At 43.5% G+C, this 18,756-nt stretch overlaps 1 protein-coding gene across 6 annotated transcripts in view; it reads right to left on the bottom strand.

Annotated features, from left to right (window-relative positions):
* Positions 1-18,756, bottom strand: part of LOC147014067 (histone deacetylase 4-like) — a 234,200-nt gene that overhangs the window by 204,579 nt on the left and 10,865 nt on the right. For all 6 annotated transcript variants that reach the window (XM_085851686.1, XM_085851681.1, XM_085851679.1 and 3 more), the window contains exon 2: positions 9,040-9,185. Coding sequence is in view for 5 of the 6 variants with exons in the window: in XM_085851681.1 (XP_085707807.1) it covers positions 9,040-9,061 (22 nt within the window). In the remaining variant the exon portion in view is untranslated. The remainder of the gene's footprint in view (positions 1-9,039; positions 9,186-18,756) is intronic.

Here is an 18,756-nt window from a genome sequence, read left to right as displayed (position 1 = left end):
TTGTCTGCGTTCGGTAAGGACCCGAAGAGCAAGGATGCGGTCAATCATTAACCTCTTTGGTGTAAAGCCTGACGGCTCTGGATCCTGATGATCAGGCAGGTGGTGGCGAACCCTATCAAGCATTATCCGAGCAAAGACTTTGCCCGGCACGGAATGCAGCGTCACCCCTCGGTAGTTGTTGCAGTCTTGGCGATAACCCTTCCCTTTCCAGAGAGGGACAACAAGGCCCCTCATCCAATCAGTTGGGATGATGCATGTGTTCCAGGCAGAGCACAGAACTGCATGCAGTGACATGAGTATAGCATTTCCACTTGCCTTGAGAAATTCAGCATGGATGCCACAGAGCCCAGGAGCTTTACCCCATTTCAACTGGTTCACCACAGCCTGTGTTTCCACAAACGAAGGTGGACCACAGTTGATTGGATGGTCAGCAATCGGGACTGCAACACCCCACATCCAACTTGACAGCTGGTGGATCAACCTGGTACAGCCGCTCAAAGTAACCGGCCCAGCGGGCCTTCACTTCGGACTCCTCTGTCAAGAACCTACCACCCTCTGCTCTAACTGCAGTGCACCAAGGAACCAGCTTGAAGGAATGCAATGCGCGAATTCCCCTGGAAGCACGATGAGAAACACTTGACCACAGGTGATGCTCTACTCCTTCACAGATTCCTCACACATCGGTCTCCTGTCCACCCTTGGTGCATGTACAGTTTTACGCCTCAGCTCCCTGAACAGCTCAGCTCTGACATTTAGCCTGGCCCTGCGACTCTGGTCAATCGTATCCAGTGTCCCCTGAGAGACAAAATTATTCTTCGCCCCACAGTGAGTTCCAAGACATCTTCGAGCAATATTAAGGACTGTGGTCTTGAAGACACTCCACAACTCTTGAGCATCTCCCAAAGAACCGAGCCCCCCCAAATCTCCACTCAGCCTGTTCGCAAACTCCTAGGCTACCCTCTCATCCTTGAGCTTGCCAACATCCAGCCAAGGCTGGGATGGTACCATTCTCCTGGATTCAACATGCAACTTAAGAGTTGCTTCAACAAGCCTGTGGTCAGTATTGAGGAACTGAGCACTCCGGTAGACCCTGCAGTTCTGGATCATCCTCCAGCGACCATCAACGAGCACATGGTGAACCTCCTTTGCCACACCACCAGCGTTGGAATACCAAGTCCAATGATGAGCCTGTGGCCACTGAAACCATGAACCGGCCACCCTAAGTCCATGACTTCTTGCAAAGTCAAGAACTTGGTGCTATTCTGGTTCACAATTCCAGACCCATGGGGACCAACACATGTTTCATGACCATCCTTATCAGTTCCAGTCGATGCATTGAAATCCCCCAAGACTAGAAGAGTAACCCGCCTGGGGCTCTGATCAACCACAGACTCGAGCGTTGCATAGAATGCATCCTTCACTGAGAGATCACTCGCCTCAGTCGGAGCATAAACAGAGACCAGGGAAATGACACCTAAGGAGTGACTAATCCTTAATTTCATACGCTCGTTCACCGGTGTTACCTCAATTATCATTGCAGTCAGCTTATTGGACACAGCTGCAGCAACTCCTTGGGCATGGTAACCATCAGAGCGACCAGACCAATAGTAGGTGTAACCACCCACCATGATCTCACCGCAAACCGGTCTCTGAACCTCAGGGTGCTGCAATACCGATGTCCAAACGTTTGAGCTCAGATGATAACAGACAGGTGATCATCCTCTCTTGAGGATAGGACATTCCAGGCATCCACCCAAAGGGACCGCCTCAGATTAACCCAAGGAGACCGCCGTCTGATGGATGACACCTCAGCACCACCCGACACACACTACCGCAATCTGACCTGGGAAGGATACCCCGTGGTTTACCTCCTATCTTCAAAGATTGGGGGGTCCCGAAGGCTTTGCTCCAATCCCATCATCCAGTGAGCTGCCCTGCGGAGGGCAGCTGCACAAGAGGTACTCCCACAGAATGGGTTTTCAGATTTTTTGTCGTAAGTTTTGCGGAATGAAGGGTTTTCCGGTGGTCGGAGTGCAAATCCTGCCACCAACCTCCTAAAAAAATAAAATAATAAAGTAACCCAAATGCAGGAGGATGTCTGCGGACACAGTTTGTGACTAGATATGGATGGCCGTTAGCTCATAAGGAGCTCTTCCGCCCTTTTGACAGGTTTTGTTTTTAATCCTTTTCGGTGTCCATATCCATAGACCCTCCTCACCAGGAAACCTGGTGGGAAGACGGTTTAGTCACAGACAACCTGACCATGAAACAGGTTACTTCAGGTTTACATGGTATCTGTAGCAAGCCACAGATCGAATCTGGCCTGACTTGACAAACTGTTTAAGAGATCATGTGACAGAGTAGATTACAATATCCCCCAGATTTTTTTTTCAAAAAAACCTGGGGATAACAAGCGTTCAAAGGTACAACAAGTAAAATGTTGTTTGGTTTCCAAAACACACCAATCGGTCCAAATGCTTCATCTTTAGGATCAATGCAAGTTTTGTTCTTTATGGTTCGGGTCGTGACAGTCCATCAATCGACTCAATTGATTGATGACATAGACCGCGCAGTAACGTACAAGAAAATATAACTTTGCCGATCAACACTCAATTGTGAAGGAACAAAAAACAAAGGAGGAGCCTGGAACAAGTTTAAAAGAAAATCAAAATGTCACATCATCCTGGGTGGGCATCCAGCATTTCATTCATGAAAACGCTTTGATCACCAGGATTCCAAAGGTGCAGTTTTTTTTTTTTTGAAGAGTTTTCCACCCCTTTACAAAAAAACATTTCAGAAGCAAAGTTATCCAAATTGTTTTATTAACTGATACTTGACAAAGGTATGTAACCGCCGCAGGAAGCAAAATGACGCTGGCGTTTCAGGCATGAGCCTTTCAGGTGATAGAACCTATCATTGGAAATGTCTGCTGATGCCGACCAACACCAGTCTTGACAAAGACGAGCATTCCTACTTGCAGAGCCTGTAATTTAAAGCTATTGAAAGGGTTGAAATTAAAGCGTCCAATGAATAGTTGAAGAAGGGGGTTGAGCAAGTCCCAACACACACACACACACACACACACACACACACACACACACACACACACACACACACACACACACACACACACACACACACACACACACACACACACACACACACACACAGACCTTCTGAAATTACAATTCAGAGTGCAGAGTACAAAGGTTTGTGAGATGCAAAAAGAACAAATTTTATTTATGTTTCCAATTCTCCATTAGCATGTTTAGTGCAATCAAGTGCATCGATCGGGTAGGGTTGATCGAGACGAGAAGCTGTGCAAGTGCACAAAATGAACATTATTCGTGTTTCCTTCAAGCATTTGCAGTCCTGCTTAGCAGCACGTGACGGTTTGTTTTGTATTTGCATCAGCATTGTGTCAACAAGCATTTTTGAGAAACTTGTTCATCAGAGTAAAACACCAGGTATTGAACCTTGAACATCAGATTTGAGGTCGAAGTTCACATCGAACATGCACGTCCTCTTAAACTTGCAGTACAAACTACGCATTTGAAAAACTCGAGCAAAGTATGGATGACAGGACAGCTTGAAGGTATACACACTCACCTCTGAACTGGGCAGCCTAGGTTTAAATGTCGACCCAGATATAAACTGCCACTTTGGCATTTCTCATTCAGGGCGAGGAATCAATTTGCGTGTCATCCATCAGATGGACATTAAGCTGGAGGAAACATCATCCAGCACTGATTGTTTGTGGATGTAAAATAACTCACGGTATTTAGTGAAGAGGAAGCATAGGCAAGCTATTGCTGGAAACATGAACAAATTACAAATTCCTGCCTTCAGTCAAACATCAGGAAGGTCATGCAAAACTTGAACCAAAAACGTTCCCTGGCCGACCCCGCAAGGTGGTGGTTATAATTGGTGCTAAATAAGTCGAGGCAGTAGTAGCAATAATAATAGTAGGAGTAACGATTTGAGTAGGAGTAGAAGTTGTGGCAACACGAGCCACGATACTCGTAGCGTATCGAACAAAGCAATCGCCAAGCAAGAGATATATATATATTTTCTTCCTTTAAAACAACACAAACATCCCAATTCCACAGCATAACGGCAGTAATGTGGCACATTTTTGTTAAAGCAAAATGTTTGATGCACGTTTCCTCATCACGAAAATTAAAAGTTTTACAAATGCATTTGCCCACCACTAGCTCCCCAAAAGATCAGAAAATGACAAATTTGAAGCATTCTTGCACACAAGCAGCAGTCTATTGGTTTTCAAAGGATAGAGGCCCTGGGTTTAGGAAATAAATGCCATCTCAAGCATTTCAATGCACATTCCGAATTCGCATCACCCATCCCCCAATTTTTTTTTTGTAATTTTAATCCACATTAAATTGCGAGCCAAGCACAACGGAAACCCTCTTGCAGACCACAAGTTGTGTTCGCGGTCTGCAAAACTCCTGTTCAGCATCTGGTGTCAGCTGTGCGGGCTCTCATCAGCCTCAATGGTAACCCCAAGGCAGGTGATGGAATGGCTCAAAAGCTGTCCCTCAAAATAATAAACAAATCAATTAATGAATTAATTAATTGGGACAGATGCTATAACAAATGTTTGTTTTGGGTTTTTTTTTCAAGAACTGGTTAAAAGTATCATATGACTTCAAAAAGGAGTAAAACAATCCAAGATGTGACATCTAGTAAACAGGCAGGTGGTAAAATAAAGCCAACAGATTTCCAGCCACAAGCAGTTTACCAAGCCTACCGTTTTGACCAGTCTCCTTTTTTTTAAGAGACCACCAGCAGGGCCCCCTCTCCTCTCCCCAACACGCCCACTTCCTCGTCAGAAAAAAAGAAAATGTCCCAACTGGGATCTGTTTGTTTTTATACAAATCTCCTGACAAGACCCCATTTTCAAGCCAAGCATAAAGCATTTTTAGCAGCACGGCATCCGGAAGACCAGTTCCCTGTGCTCCATTTCTGGTGCCAATTGTAAATACCGGCGAGTACACAATGCATTATAGGAGAGCTCAGTTGAAAATGACGATCTCAAAGGATAAAAGCTGTCTTCACCACACCAATTTAATAAAAATAAAATAAAATATTATAAAGCAAAATACACCATAAAATTGGACAAAGTGGAGAAAGGAATGCGAGTAGGTAATGTTGAAAATGCCATCTGACCAAATGAAAGCATGTGAGGAAGCTGTAAAGCCTGGTGTTGCTTAGTGGTTAGGGCGGCTGGCTTGGGATCTTAGTGTCCTGAGTTCGAGCCCCGTTTTCCACTGAATTAACACCAGGTGGGGTATACTCAGCCTGCGATCCTTCTGAGGTTGGCGAAATGAGTACCATTGTACTGTTATAGGAGCACAGCATCAGAGGCGTAGTCATGCCCCAACAAAATGATAGCTACCCGGCAGCCAAGCTGCCATACGCAAGAATTCCATTCATCTTCCCCCATCCAATACCACGATCTTTTCTACCCCCATTAATCCACCCCCAAAACCCACCTTTTAAATTACCCGCTTTCCTTCCTGAAAGTCCCTGTCATGCAAGGACCTGAAAATCCCTGTAATGTCCATCTTGTATTCCCCATGTACCCCGTCCCATCCCTCTCCCTTCCACAGATCTCCTAATGTCTCTGTTCCCCACTGTTTTGTCCTTCCCTCTCCCACCCCTCTTATCTCCTGCTCCTCTTGTATGCTCTGTGTTTTAGTTCTCATACGAGCCTCGACATTGCTTAAAAAAAAAAGTAAAGAAGATGAGAGTTAAGATGATAGGCAGGGGTCTTTCACTGAGAGTAGCTAATGCATGGAATGGTCTCCCTTAAAAGGTGGTGGCAGCACAAACAGTAGATATGTTTCAATTAGAATTAGATAGGTACCTGGACGTTGTGGAAATCGAAGGGTACAGGGATGTTGGCAGGACTTTTAGGAAGCTTGAGCATTGATGGGTGATTGTGTGCATGAGTACGGAGTGTTGGTGGTGGGGGTCCCGTCAAGAGGTGTTGTGTGATTGATGTGTGTGTGTGTGTTTTTTTTTAACCTAAGCCCATGCCCCCTCCCATGAAAAGGAGGGGGACTACAAAAAGTAAATAATAAAAAATAATAACATTTTGCATTTTCTTATTTGATCTTGTGTTAATAAATTGGTGTGGTGTTGATGTGGCACAGGCATGATAGGCTGAATGGCCTCCACCTGCATCTAATTTCCTTGTGAAGAAGAAGAAAAAGAATAAGGAGGAAGCTCATTTTTCATTATTTGGTTCTCTAATGATCAGTTTGTGGTACTCAGGTTGGTGATGCATATTTACAAGGGGTCTGTGATAACAGGTGTAAGCACGTAAATCAAGTGGTAACCAAAGGTATTCTTCTGATCAAGTCGTGCTTCTTTGTTCGACAATCAAAAGCCGAAAATAAGGATTGTGTGATACTCCAACAAATGCTCACCACAAACAGGTAAAGACAAGATAGCAGCATCCAAGATGTCATTGAAAGCCTGTATCTTAGTTTCAACCAAGGAAACTCAAATCCCAGTGGCTCTGACTCCTCATTCAGCACCCCGAGGGCCTCCAAAAGGATATCGAGTCTCTGCAAAGATTACTGATTCACCTGCGAAATCAAGGTCAGTGATCTTGACATTCCCAAATGACGAACCACACCTTGATCTCTCCGACATCCTCCCCATAATCCAGTCCATACCAGCGCTGAAAAGTGTGGGGGCCAGTACACACCTCTGACGAACTCCGGTAACAAATGGAAATAAGTTGGAGATTCTATCACCACATCTCACAGCACTCTCAGTACCAGAGGGTAATTCAGACATCAAATTGATCAGTTTTGGTGGCACCCCACAAAGACCAAGAATCCTCCAGAGGGCATTCCCATTCACTGAATTGAAGGCTTTACAGAGATCAACATAAGCTGCAAGCAGCCCCTGCAGAAACTCTCGTCTACGTTTGGTGAAGACCAGAAGAGCAAGGATACGGTCAATCGTTGACCTCTTTGGTGTAATGCTTGACTGCTCTCGGCACTGGTGCTCAAGCAGATAGTGGCGTGGTGAACCCCATCAATAATTATCCGAGCAAAGACCTTGCCCAGCACTGACAGCAGTGTCACCCCTCAGCAGTTGTTGCAGTCCTGGCGATCACCCTTCCCTTTCCAGAGAGGGACAACAAGGCCCCTCTTCCAGTCAGTTGGGATGATGCCTGTGTTCCAGGCAGAACACAGAACTGTATGCAATGACACAAGTCCAGCATTTCTACCAGCCTTGAGAAGTTCAGCATGGATGCCACAGATCCCAGGAGCTTTTTAACGCCCTCTCCGTACTCGACAAGAAAGCCGGTTAAAAATAAATACATAAATAAATAAACTTTATAAATAACAGTTTGAATATTTGAACAGTTTGATCCCGAGGTCAGTGGGATGGTTCTGTTTGTTGGTGGATGCATTCTATGTAAGCCGTAAGGTAAAATGTGCATGATTTAATGTGTGACGAGAGTTGTAGCTATGTGATAATACATTAAATCCTCTAGCGAGTAAAGTCTGATGAGTGATGTTGCATTGATAGCTTGACTGACTGCATGGACTGACCGAGGTTGTGGATCTACTAAATGTGGATCGGTGACCAAGGTGGTGGATCAGCCGTTTGGAGAGGTCCTGGGCTGAAAGGATCGAAACCGAGGAAGAACAGTGCCCAGCTGATGATCCGTGCAGTCGGAAAGCCATTAATTTGCTTCGGGTCAAGGTTCTTACTTTAGGTAAGGGAACTATGTTTTGAGGTTTACATCATTTACAACAATCCTTTAAAATATATATATATATATATATATATATATATATATATTTCAGGAATAGCAGATACTGTACAATTAATTGTGCGTGTCATGCAACGGAACTGGGAACAGGCCACCATGCTTCGGTCACAATGCTCCACTCACAAGCACTCATACGGGAGATGCGTGTTCATCAAGCATAACATATTATTCTCATTGCTAAACCCCTCCCCCCCCCTCCACTCTCTTTTTTTTTTCCTCCATCTCTCTGACCCTCCTAATAAGGTGCAGATGTACGTGCGTGCATGTTCATCAAGCACGACATATTCTCTCCCTTTCCCCTCTCCATACTCCATACTCCATACTCCATACCCTCTCCCCTCCCCCTCTCCATACTCCATACCCTCTCCCCCTCTCCATACTCCATACCCTCTCCCCTCCCCCGTACCCCCTCTCGTTCCCAAATGGGCTCTTCTTGTGTCAAAGTTCCTTGTATAAAGAGTTTAAACCAACAGTTAATACAAAGAGTTTAAATGGCAACAAAGTTTAAACATCCCATACAAGTGGTTGGCGTCAATAATGACGATAAGGAACACCTGCATTAGAAGAACAACCTAACAAAACAGGTCTGAATAAAAATGTCCAGAAAATGAAGCATACTCGAGCTTAGATCTCGTTTCCAAACTTAAAATTCAGCAGTCGGCTTTAAACAAAGGCATTGCAAGCTTCTTCCCAGAAGTACAAATAAAAGAAAAGTATGCTGACACAGCCATTGTTAATTCAGACACAGCCTGGCTGAAAATAACCCAAAATTTTTGGGTGTAAGATGCGGAAACAAATGACTTGCTTGGACTTGAACAGCTCATCGAGTCCACTGCAGAACAAAGGCCTCCTTCGATGCAGTCCATTCTATATTTGATTCAATTCAAATCAAGGCGATTTGAGTCCGGTACATTTTTTAATTTCATCTCCATCTGATCTTCATTATACCTTGGCTTCTTCCAGGGCCTTCTCTAAATCACCAGTTTGTGTTTCCTCATCACATTATTTATTTGTTTATGACAAGCTAAAAAAGTTAGCAGATTCAAAATAAGCCACATTTTGAAATTTCACACAATTTTGCTTCAACAGCAACTTCCTTAAACTTCCATGCCAATCCATTGGGAATGGATGAGGAAGAATAATCCCATACCGACAAGAGGCACATGCAAAAAATAGTAAGTGGTCAACCACAGTGAGGAGGACAGCAAAGTATCCCTTACCCAGAGGGCTTTGAGAACTCATTTTTCAGATGTTCCAAATCCCGTCGCAGCAGCGAGCAGGCAGAGGTTAAATGCTGTGGCAACCACGATCCAAATGGTCCAGCCTCCAAGCTGCCTTGGTAGGCCCCCTTTCACAGGATGAAGGCCTGCAGAGAAAAAGAGAAAGGAAAGGGGAAAAAAAATCATGGTGTGTTGCCCTTCAACACTTCATTTAGCCTCCCCACAAAATCCCACCCCTCCCCTTCTCCACCCTAATGACAGCATGGATGTGTAATTGTATCAATTGCTCCAGCTTTTCATAGTTCCACTTCCTCATAGTGCACCCTTTTGTTTTGATCGAATCACCTCCAACTCTAAAATGTTTACACCATTTTCACACACAAGTCACTGTGCCCCTCTTCGATCAAACCAATCCAATGACTGAAGATGGGCAACAGCACGGGTGCAAGCTGGTGGTGCATGAAGCGCCGAGATTGTCAGCAGTGGGGACGTTCGTCGACACAAAGGTCGGACATCAGGTACTGAGCGATGTAAAGTTTGGATTCCTGAATGCCATCCTCTTTTACTTCATCCTTCCGTTTTTCAGATTTTGATCGCCGGCGAGCCCCAAAGTGTTTCAGCATATCCTACAGAGCTTGGTCCAACACTGGAACAAAGTGCACCTGAACGCATTGCTAAATAAAACGAGTTTCCTCTTTTTCAGATGCCGAGACACACCACCCGACACCATGCATTCACCACACGGATGAAAAGCGTGCGTCACAGTCGTGCACCTATGGTTTTGATTACACACTCTTGGCTCTCTCATTTTGCAAACTTCAGCTGGTATGTCCCATACGTAGCAGGCCGAGTAGTCCAGCTCCTTGTAGTATCTTTGTACCAGGTAGTTGTTCACTTATTTTATAAACACCCCCCCCCTCCACCATTCACAGTCACTCGTCTTATCAAGTTCCAATATATGCTTGACCTCCTTTCCAGCCTCCTTGTAAATAGCAATCAAAGCAACCAAATGCTGGGATTTGTTCTGGCAACCAAACTTGTTTTTACACCTGTTAAGGATGAAAATCATCATATGAAGGCATGTCCTGACGCAAACTTTATAAGAAACTGCAGAAGCATTCTCGAACAGTTACCTTTCCATGACATCCCAGGCAATATCAACATGGAAGATTGCACGTTTTCCATACCACGAGACGTTTGGTTTACTCTCTTCATGCACCCAGGAAGAATATATGAAATCACGTACGAAAATATGATGAAATATTCCAATGGCCACCTGCACGGCTGAAATTTAGCACCACCTCAAAAAAGGTGCACACATTAAAATAAATAAATAAATAAAAGATTGCCACTTACAAAAAAAATGTGCTGCGAGCGTTTCAACAAACTACACGGGCACTGCAAAGAAGCAGCTGAAAAATATTATAAATGTCGTTGAAATTCTATTTTGAACAAATGATTTGCAAGATAAAGTGGAAAAACGGTTTTTTTGGGGGGGGGCTTTTAAATATTTTTTTGCAAGTCTTACAAAACATTCACTTTTCCTTCTACCTCACAACAATGACTTACCCATTGGTGTTCCTTTAAAAACAGAGCCCTAGACAGAAAGCAACCCTCCACCCGCACGTCACCCCCCTCCCCCCCCAAAAAACATCACCAACTCCACAGGGGTCATTGTCACACCACAGGCAGTGCAGCACTGAGCAGCTTTTTGGTTCATGCCAAGACCACAGCAAGCGATGGAGAAACAACTGCTCAAATGGAAGAGCAGGCAGGCAAGCACAGCTGTCTTGAACATGCGGTGCCAAACGAAGGAGGGAAGAAAACAAGCACAGGAATGACTCCACTTCACTGTGGGGCCAGTGGAGTCACAAGACCACAAAGCGATAGGACTGGGGGGAAGGGTTGGTGAAGAGAGGGAGGAGGGGAGGGAGGGTGTTGAGCTTTTGCTCAACGCTATGGGTTAATAATGAAAATCATATTCTGGACGATGAATGTGCACATCGTCCGGATCTTGTCATTACATTTATTTTTTTTTTTTTTTTTTACTCCTTGTAAGCAGTTTCCAAATATCCAAAAAAAAGACAGAGATCCTGCAAATTTTATCATGACCACATTGCCACCCAGGCTTCCTGAAAATCTCAATTACATTTACAAACTCAGGGAGGTAAAAATAAAAATAAAACAAGCAAATTTAAAAATAAATAAATAAAAAACTCCAAAGTCTCTAAACCTTTCCTTTACTTTCCTTTCCTCAGTGGCAGCAGATTCAAGTGCAAGTTAATTCGCTGGCCAGGCACGTAGCAGGTTGTGTACGCATAGACATTATCGCACATTTCTAACTCGGATTGGGCTAATGTGCAATTCTGTGGCAATGAGTTCCGGGTATGGCTTAGTTGTTCATTCAATGAACCAAGACTGAAAAACACTCCCAAACCTTTAAAGAATATACCAGTTAACAGGCAATGCCAGGCAATGGAAATCCACTTGCCATTCCTTCCACACCTCTCCTCTTTCACTCATCTTTGATCTTGCCATTATGGAAGCGGATCGACACAGGAACCTTCATCAATGGCAACAAGACAGACTTGGTACAAACCAAAAAAAAAAAAAAAAAGGTCATGTTCCACAACTCGATTCAGTATCCACCACAGAATAGAAATATAATGTTAAAAGTGAAAACTTAAACAATGATTCAGCATACGAGGGTCGTTCAAGGTTGGCATAGACTTTTTATTCCAGAAAAATCAAATGACAAAGCCAAAGGCGTTGGTGAAACCCAACACTGACACACGGCCCATTGTGGGAGCACCTTGATGACATTCGCATGGATATCTTTCGGATGATCAAGCAGCCATTTCAAGACGGGTGCTTCGACGGCATCATTCGTAAGGTTGATGCCAGGAAATGAAAATGAAACAAAACTAAAGTGAAGTCGATGGCACGCCATTGCAAATCCCCATGCTTCCCAACTAAAGCAAAGTTGAACGATGGCAAAACATTCCACCAGGAATGACCCAATATCAAATTTTGAGTTTTTAAAAAAAAAATTCCAATTTGATGCCTGTGACCCCCCCCCCCCCAAAAAAAAAATCGTTACATTTCATGCCTCCCCCATTGTTCATTGAAAATACAAACTTTCATTTTTATAAAATGTTAAAAAAATTTGCTCGTAATTACATTTTTCAGTATTTGACCTTTTGACCTCACCCCAGGGGGGCAAGGCCAAAATTATACTGCTCTTGCACCTTCTTATCATGTGGTGATCATAACTTCCAAGTTTTGTGAATTTCTGCCAAACCATTTCAGAGGAGATTGCATGACAGACAGACAGGAGCAGATTACAATACCCCCCCACCCCCATTTCTTTTTTTCCAAATTGTGGGGATAAATAAATGAATAAATAAATAATTTAAAATTCACAAGAAGAGTATGGACTGGATGTTGATGATTTGGAACTTATAGGCTTTCTCCACTAGAGTTGTAATGGTCACATTTGCCATGCAAGGGTAAGCGTTATGGTGCAGTTCAACGAAGACCTCAGATGGGATTTACCTGGTTGTCTGTGGATTACACGTCTGACTTCATTTCACAATTAGTCACTTCAGTACTATACATCCATCAAACCATTTAGGTCCCAAAACTCCATCGTCACAAGCTTTCCAACAAACGTTTTTGTTTGGTGGTGGGGAACACGATTTCTTCCGCTCAATGCTGGCTCCCTTGGACTCCGGCACAAAATGATGGCCCCAAGTCTCATCAACTGTCAATAATCTTCAATAAACCATCTCCATCCCTTTGGTAGAGTTACAGGAGCTTTGTTACAGTAACCATACAAGTTGCCTTTTGCTCAAACGTGAGGTCCTTTGGGACCCACCTTGCAACGGCATCACTCAATTTCAACTGACAGTGGATGATCGTTTCCATACTTTCAACACTGACGTTCGATTCTTCTGGAATTGCACATGCAGTAATCTGACGATTCCTCAAATTTAGCTATTCAGCATGATCGACGTTTGCTCGAGTGGCAGCAGTTGCTTGAATGCTTAAGATTGCTCACCAATTCATTGCCGCTGTAGAACTCCCTGCACCACTTGAACACATAACTATGTAAAAGACAATCTCACCAAATTTTGTATTCATAGAGAGTCTTGTGTGGAAATCAACTAGTTTGATGCTCGGCGTCACAACCCAATGACATCTCAGTTGCCCAGCACACGTGGCCACAGCCACCATTTTGGTTTTGACAAGTGTTGCTTTTTCATTCATAGCTTGCTCATCTTGTATGTATGTTGCGAAACCTGTTTGTCTATGCATTTGACTGTGTCCCGTTCACGCCGGCCGCTTCACGCGCAGCGTTTGAAAAACTGCCGATTGGTCATTTTGCATTTTCATTCAACTTTTCTTGCCGTCAGTCACTTAATTGTCCCTTTCAGTAATCTTTTTTTTAAAAAACCATTAAAATGAACATCTGGATTAAAGTAGATTTAATACAGATCTTCATGGGAGTGACACAATTTACAATAGCTACATTTTGCCCTCTTTCAAACAAATCCAATGCCGCCCGATGTTGCACCACCATTCCGCAGTGGGCGGTATAAGTAGATCGGAGTGAAAAGAAAGAGTGCAAAACAATTAACCTTTTTAAAGTTCGTGAAATAATTTAAATTGATAAATTATCTTAAATTTTTCCTGTCACCGGGGACGGGTACTTTTGCTAGTGGTAGATATCAAAAACTTATGTAAAAGCTAACCAAAAATTTTCTGCCACAGCAACCATCAACCAACCTCGGTAGTAATCCGCAGATGTGGAAAACAAGGGGCCATTAAGGAGCAAATATAACTCCACTGGATTTACAAGTAGCTTCTGTGGAAGTATCCACGTCTTACCGACAATCGACTGCGAATAACTTCTGATGTCACATTTGCATTTAACTGGCACTAAAAATCCATAATTGTTGTTTGCGCTTGCATTTTTCACACACAGATGCAGATCAGGAAGAATTCGATAATTATCGGTTCAAATAATTCTCTTTTTCATTGAATTTGTTTTCACTTCACTTTTCTCACCAACACCATAAACAAGCACCACTAACCGTTTCCTCAAACTTCTCCAGTAATGGGATGTATATTAGAGAGATTCTGCGTCATCATGTTTTAAGTATTCACATATTATGTCACTCGCGTCGGCAACGTGTTCAAAGCACAACCGCAATCTCATTCAAACATCCTGTAAGCTATAATAGTACCGTTTCAGGGAGAATACTAGCCTGGTGTTGGCACAAGATCTAAGGGTCTTGAGTTTGAGCCCCTGCAGTTTCGTTACACAACACCAGGTGGGTTAACTCAGCCCGTCAAAATGAGTACCCGCTTACTGGTAAGAGGGGGCACTGCATCGGTGGCACAGCCACACTCCCAGCCGCATATGAGATAATAAAATAAAGGGAGAACATTTGTATAATGATGCATGGTCGTCGTCATAAAAACACATTTAGTCTTTGCCACGTCGGTGTCTTTCAAAAAGCCAAAACAGTCGCAGCTTGGAGCACGTTTTCCAAGGGCTCTATCGGCAGACGAGCAAGCAGTTTTCAGCTGGAATTGCTGCCTTCACAGATAACAAATTTTGCCACTGAAGAAGGCAACGCAAGGTTTGATTAATTCATCATGTTGATGATCAAGTCATGTACAAGCAACCAATGTCACGATTTATCTTATCAGAGGCAAACATCCTTCACAACAATTTTAATAAAACAGCAGCAATACAGCTCACACAACCTTCAATCCGTGACAACGGCACAGCCTGCCAGCAGCAGTTTTCAAAACCAAAAAGCGCCATAGGCTACATAGTACATCCAAAAAAAATACATATATTTACATTATTCTGATATCTTCATCAGGCATACGTGTAATGAAGGTGACGTGTTGGGTTTCAAACGCAAACACTCAAATCGCATCATTAACATCAAATCAAACATACGTCACATTGAGAGCACCAAAAACAACAAAATATCACAAACAAAGTAAATCCGGAGCACAGAGTCGGCCACACAAATTACGTTTAATGAAATGGCAAGGCTTCGAGACAAGGGGACAAAATATTTTGCAACAAAAGTCTTCCGTCAACAAAATTAAGATTGCAATCTTGGGCGGTTAAGGACAGTTCAGAAAACATCACCACAGGTGCATTTCAGGATAAATTCCAAGAAATTCACAACCAACTACAGCACAGCAAATGATGAACAGAGGAAGGGGACAGAGCAGGATTATCACGATTATCGATTTGGTTTGTTGTTCGTTTTTTTCCTACATGTACAAGGTACAAGGCTCATGGAAGAGCCGTCACACAAGTCATGTGCACACATTCAGAGACGACGGAGAACACTGAACTTGATTATCGGGTTGTTTTTAAAACATCAGAAAAACACAGGGCAGGTGATCTTTGGGGGAAATGACACGACCGCCCAAATCATTTAAAGTGCCAACGCCACATTTGAGATGTCTCTGCAGTGAACAGAGCAACTAAGGAGAAAATAACCTGTTTGGCAGTCCAAGTGGAGGACATTTATAGCTCATGATTCTGGTATGCCAGATTCAAATCCAACATACTGTGTTAATGTATGCAATGCCCATGATCTTGGTAATTTGTGGGAAAAAGGGCCATTGGAGCAAGTACACCAATGTCAACTGGTGTCCGCGTCTTGCAAGGAATTTGGGAAAAGACACTTCCACGAGCCTTAGAACAGAAGAAACTAGAGTTCATTGAACACCTTACCCCACACATTGTTCAAGTATAAAATTCAATGAATACAAAATCATGATTTTAAAGGTCGTATAAAAAAATTAATAAATATATTAAAATCAAGAAGTTTACCACCGTTGAGGCAGTGACTTGGACACCACCTTATTTAGCATACCCAAGTACTACAAAATGGAGGGTTTTTGGAAGGGGAAATAAGGCAATTTGTGTTCCAGTGTTCAAGTATACAAATCAATTGAAACTAGAAAGCATCTCAAAATGCAAAGCCTGGCCGCGTCCGCTTTGTACGCCAACTAAACTTGATGAAAACGACTTTAAAATAAAATTGTACAATTTCATTTGTGTTCTCCATGGTCTCATAATAAAGGCTCCTTGAGGATTTGATAACAAAAGGTCAATTGGTAAAAATGTTATGGTCTGAACAAACACACTGAAGCTAAACGGTAAATAAATAAATAAAAAACACAGAAGTGATTATGGGAAGTCTTGCACTTGACGAGCTGTGACAGGCGATAAGGGCTATTTATAGTCACTACGGCTTTGCCCGTTCACATTTTGACCCAATTTTAAATCATTTTCTCCATATTCTCATAATAAAGGTTTCTTTAAAATTCAATGACAAAAGCTGAAATAGTTAATATATATATATATATATATATATATATATATATATATATATATATATATATATATATATATATATATATATATATATATATATATACATTGTTACGGTTGTGGAAATTCGCATTACACCATAAAGAGTCCGCAGGTGAGATATATCGATAAGTCCATGTGTAGTTAGCCCAAACCCGTTGTATAGAGGGAATATGTGCGATTCATCCGGGCTGCGACGCTTTTAGCCGTTTTTCTTTTCCGTCGTTATTTTGAACCAACCACGTCTCAACCACCATTACAACAACCACCTTAACCACAACACCAACCATGCCACCATCACAACAACCACGACCACCCCAACTACCAACCGCACCACCTGTGAACACTGAACGTCGGGCTGTCTAGGGCCCATTCGGCGATCGGTGCCAAACGCATCGAGCCGCGAGCGCGAATGGCGGCCTTTCCAAGGGAGAATTCTGATCCAGAAGGCTTCACGCCCCTTTTTCTCCATCCAATGGGCAAGCGTCGGGCGGTATAGCCCCGCCTCCAAGCACGATGAACGTGGATTCTCCACAAGCAGAATTCGGATCAGGAATGCTTCACGCCCCCTTTCTGCCCGACCGATGGCTGAGCGGAGGGTGGCGTGGCCCCGCCTCCAATCGCGTTTTGATCAGAATATTTGCATATGGGCTCCTCCTGAGACCTATAAAGATGCGAGCGTAAGGCGACTCACGCACGTGAGTTGAGCTGGGAGGAGTTCGAGAGGAGTTCGGGGGAACTTGAGTGCGGAGTTGAGCTGGGAGGAGTTCGAGAAGAGTTGGAGAGAAGTTGCAGAGGAGTTGCAGGGGAGATGGCGGACGGCAACGAGGTTGCGGTGTGGGGGTCGCTCGTCTCATCGCGGGATCCAAGCCAGCCAGCCATACCCCTCTCCCTGAGCATCAGCGATTTCCACCCCCCCCATTCGCGCTGAGGTAGTGCCGGGGGGGCCCCATTCATCCCCCACCCTAAACGTGGTGCCAACAAGACCCCTCGCACGGAGCACGCCGGAGAGGACTCGCCGACCACGCCAGGACACGGAGTCGGGGCGCAGCTGCACGAACATTGCGGCTTGCCGCCATCGAGTCACGAGGATGCGGGTAAGACCTCCCCGGTCTTGTGGACCTGGCCGATCCTCCAGGATGCACGTACATTTGGTCTACGGACCTGTCTGCCTCCTTGCCTATGAGGGTGGCTTTCTTTCTTTCGGGTTGAATGCATGCTGTGGCACCGTGTCTTGTAAAGTAGAAACTGTTTAAGTGCATGTAAATAAACCTTTGCTTTTATTCGGTTGTAGCTCTGCATTGCTTTTATTGTTTTAACTGTTATATGTGCATTTTTGTATGACTGTAAAATACGTGCTTCCGTGTGTAAATAAATGTGCATTGCCTGTTGAACTGTTTCCCGCTTTGCTTCGTCTCCTTCCTTTTATTGAATCTCCATCTTGCATCACGTAAGGGATCGATAGTGGGTTTAAAACGCCCGGTAAATAATCCGAACCGTCGAGGTCGACGATAACTCCGCTCGGTTATCTCTGCAGCACAGAACGAACCAGTTAAGCGGTTCGTGTCCGAAGTCGAGCTGCGGCGAGGTACGATCGCCCGGTCGACCACTCGCGCAGGTACTTAGGTAGGTCGAATTTGGCGAGCAACCCTATCCTGCGCGGGTGGGCAATTGGCATGATCATGGTGAGGTTAAACCCCCACCCGTGACTGGCTCCGGGCGGTAGTTCCCGGAGGGTCATGACTGAATTGTCCATCCGGTGGGCGACGTGTCGCGATTCGAGTTACGTGGCCGATCGCACGCGTATATATATATATATATATATATATATATATATATATATATATATATATATATATATATATATATATATATATATATATATATATATATATATATATATATATATATATATATATATATATATATATATATATATATATATATATATATAGCCTGGACAAGGACACACACAATTGCAAAATCCTGTCTCCTGTTGTGTGGGGGCACAGGCTAATAAAATAAGAATTTTAAAGGTCGTATTTAAAATAAAATAAAAAAATTATTCCTAAAGTTTACCACCATTGACGCAGTATCGTATACACCACCTTACATTAGTTTTTCATGCCTGTTATTTGTGTCCTTTGTGACATCCTTAAAAACAGTAAGTTTCCTGTGTCAAAGGATTTTAAATTTTGTTTGACTGCCAGGCAGGCAGAGTAAAATAAATTTATATATACATCTATGTATACATAAACATAAAAATATCACTCCTCTCTGCGTACGTGTGATCGGAACGAATT

The sequence above is a fragment of the Eptatretus burgeri genome, chromosome 13 (genome assembly GCF_056783735.1).
Source record: "Eptatretus burgeri isolate ZD-2024b chromosome 13, Ebu_testis_v1, whole genome shotgun sequence".
Lineage (NCBI taxonomy): Eukaryota > Metazoa > Chordata > Myxini > Myxiniformes > Myxinidae > Eptatretus > Eptatretus burgeri.
Note: the sequence above shows the minus strand (reverse complement) of the source record. Positions and strands in the feature narration are given on the sequence as shown.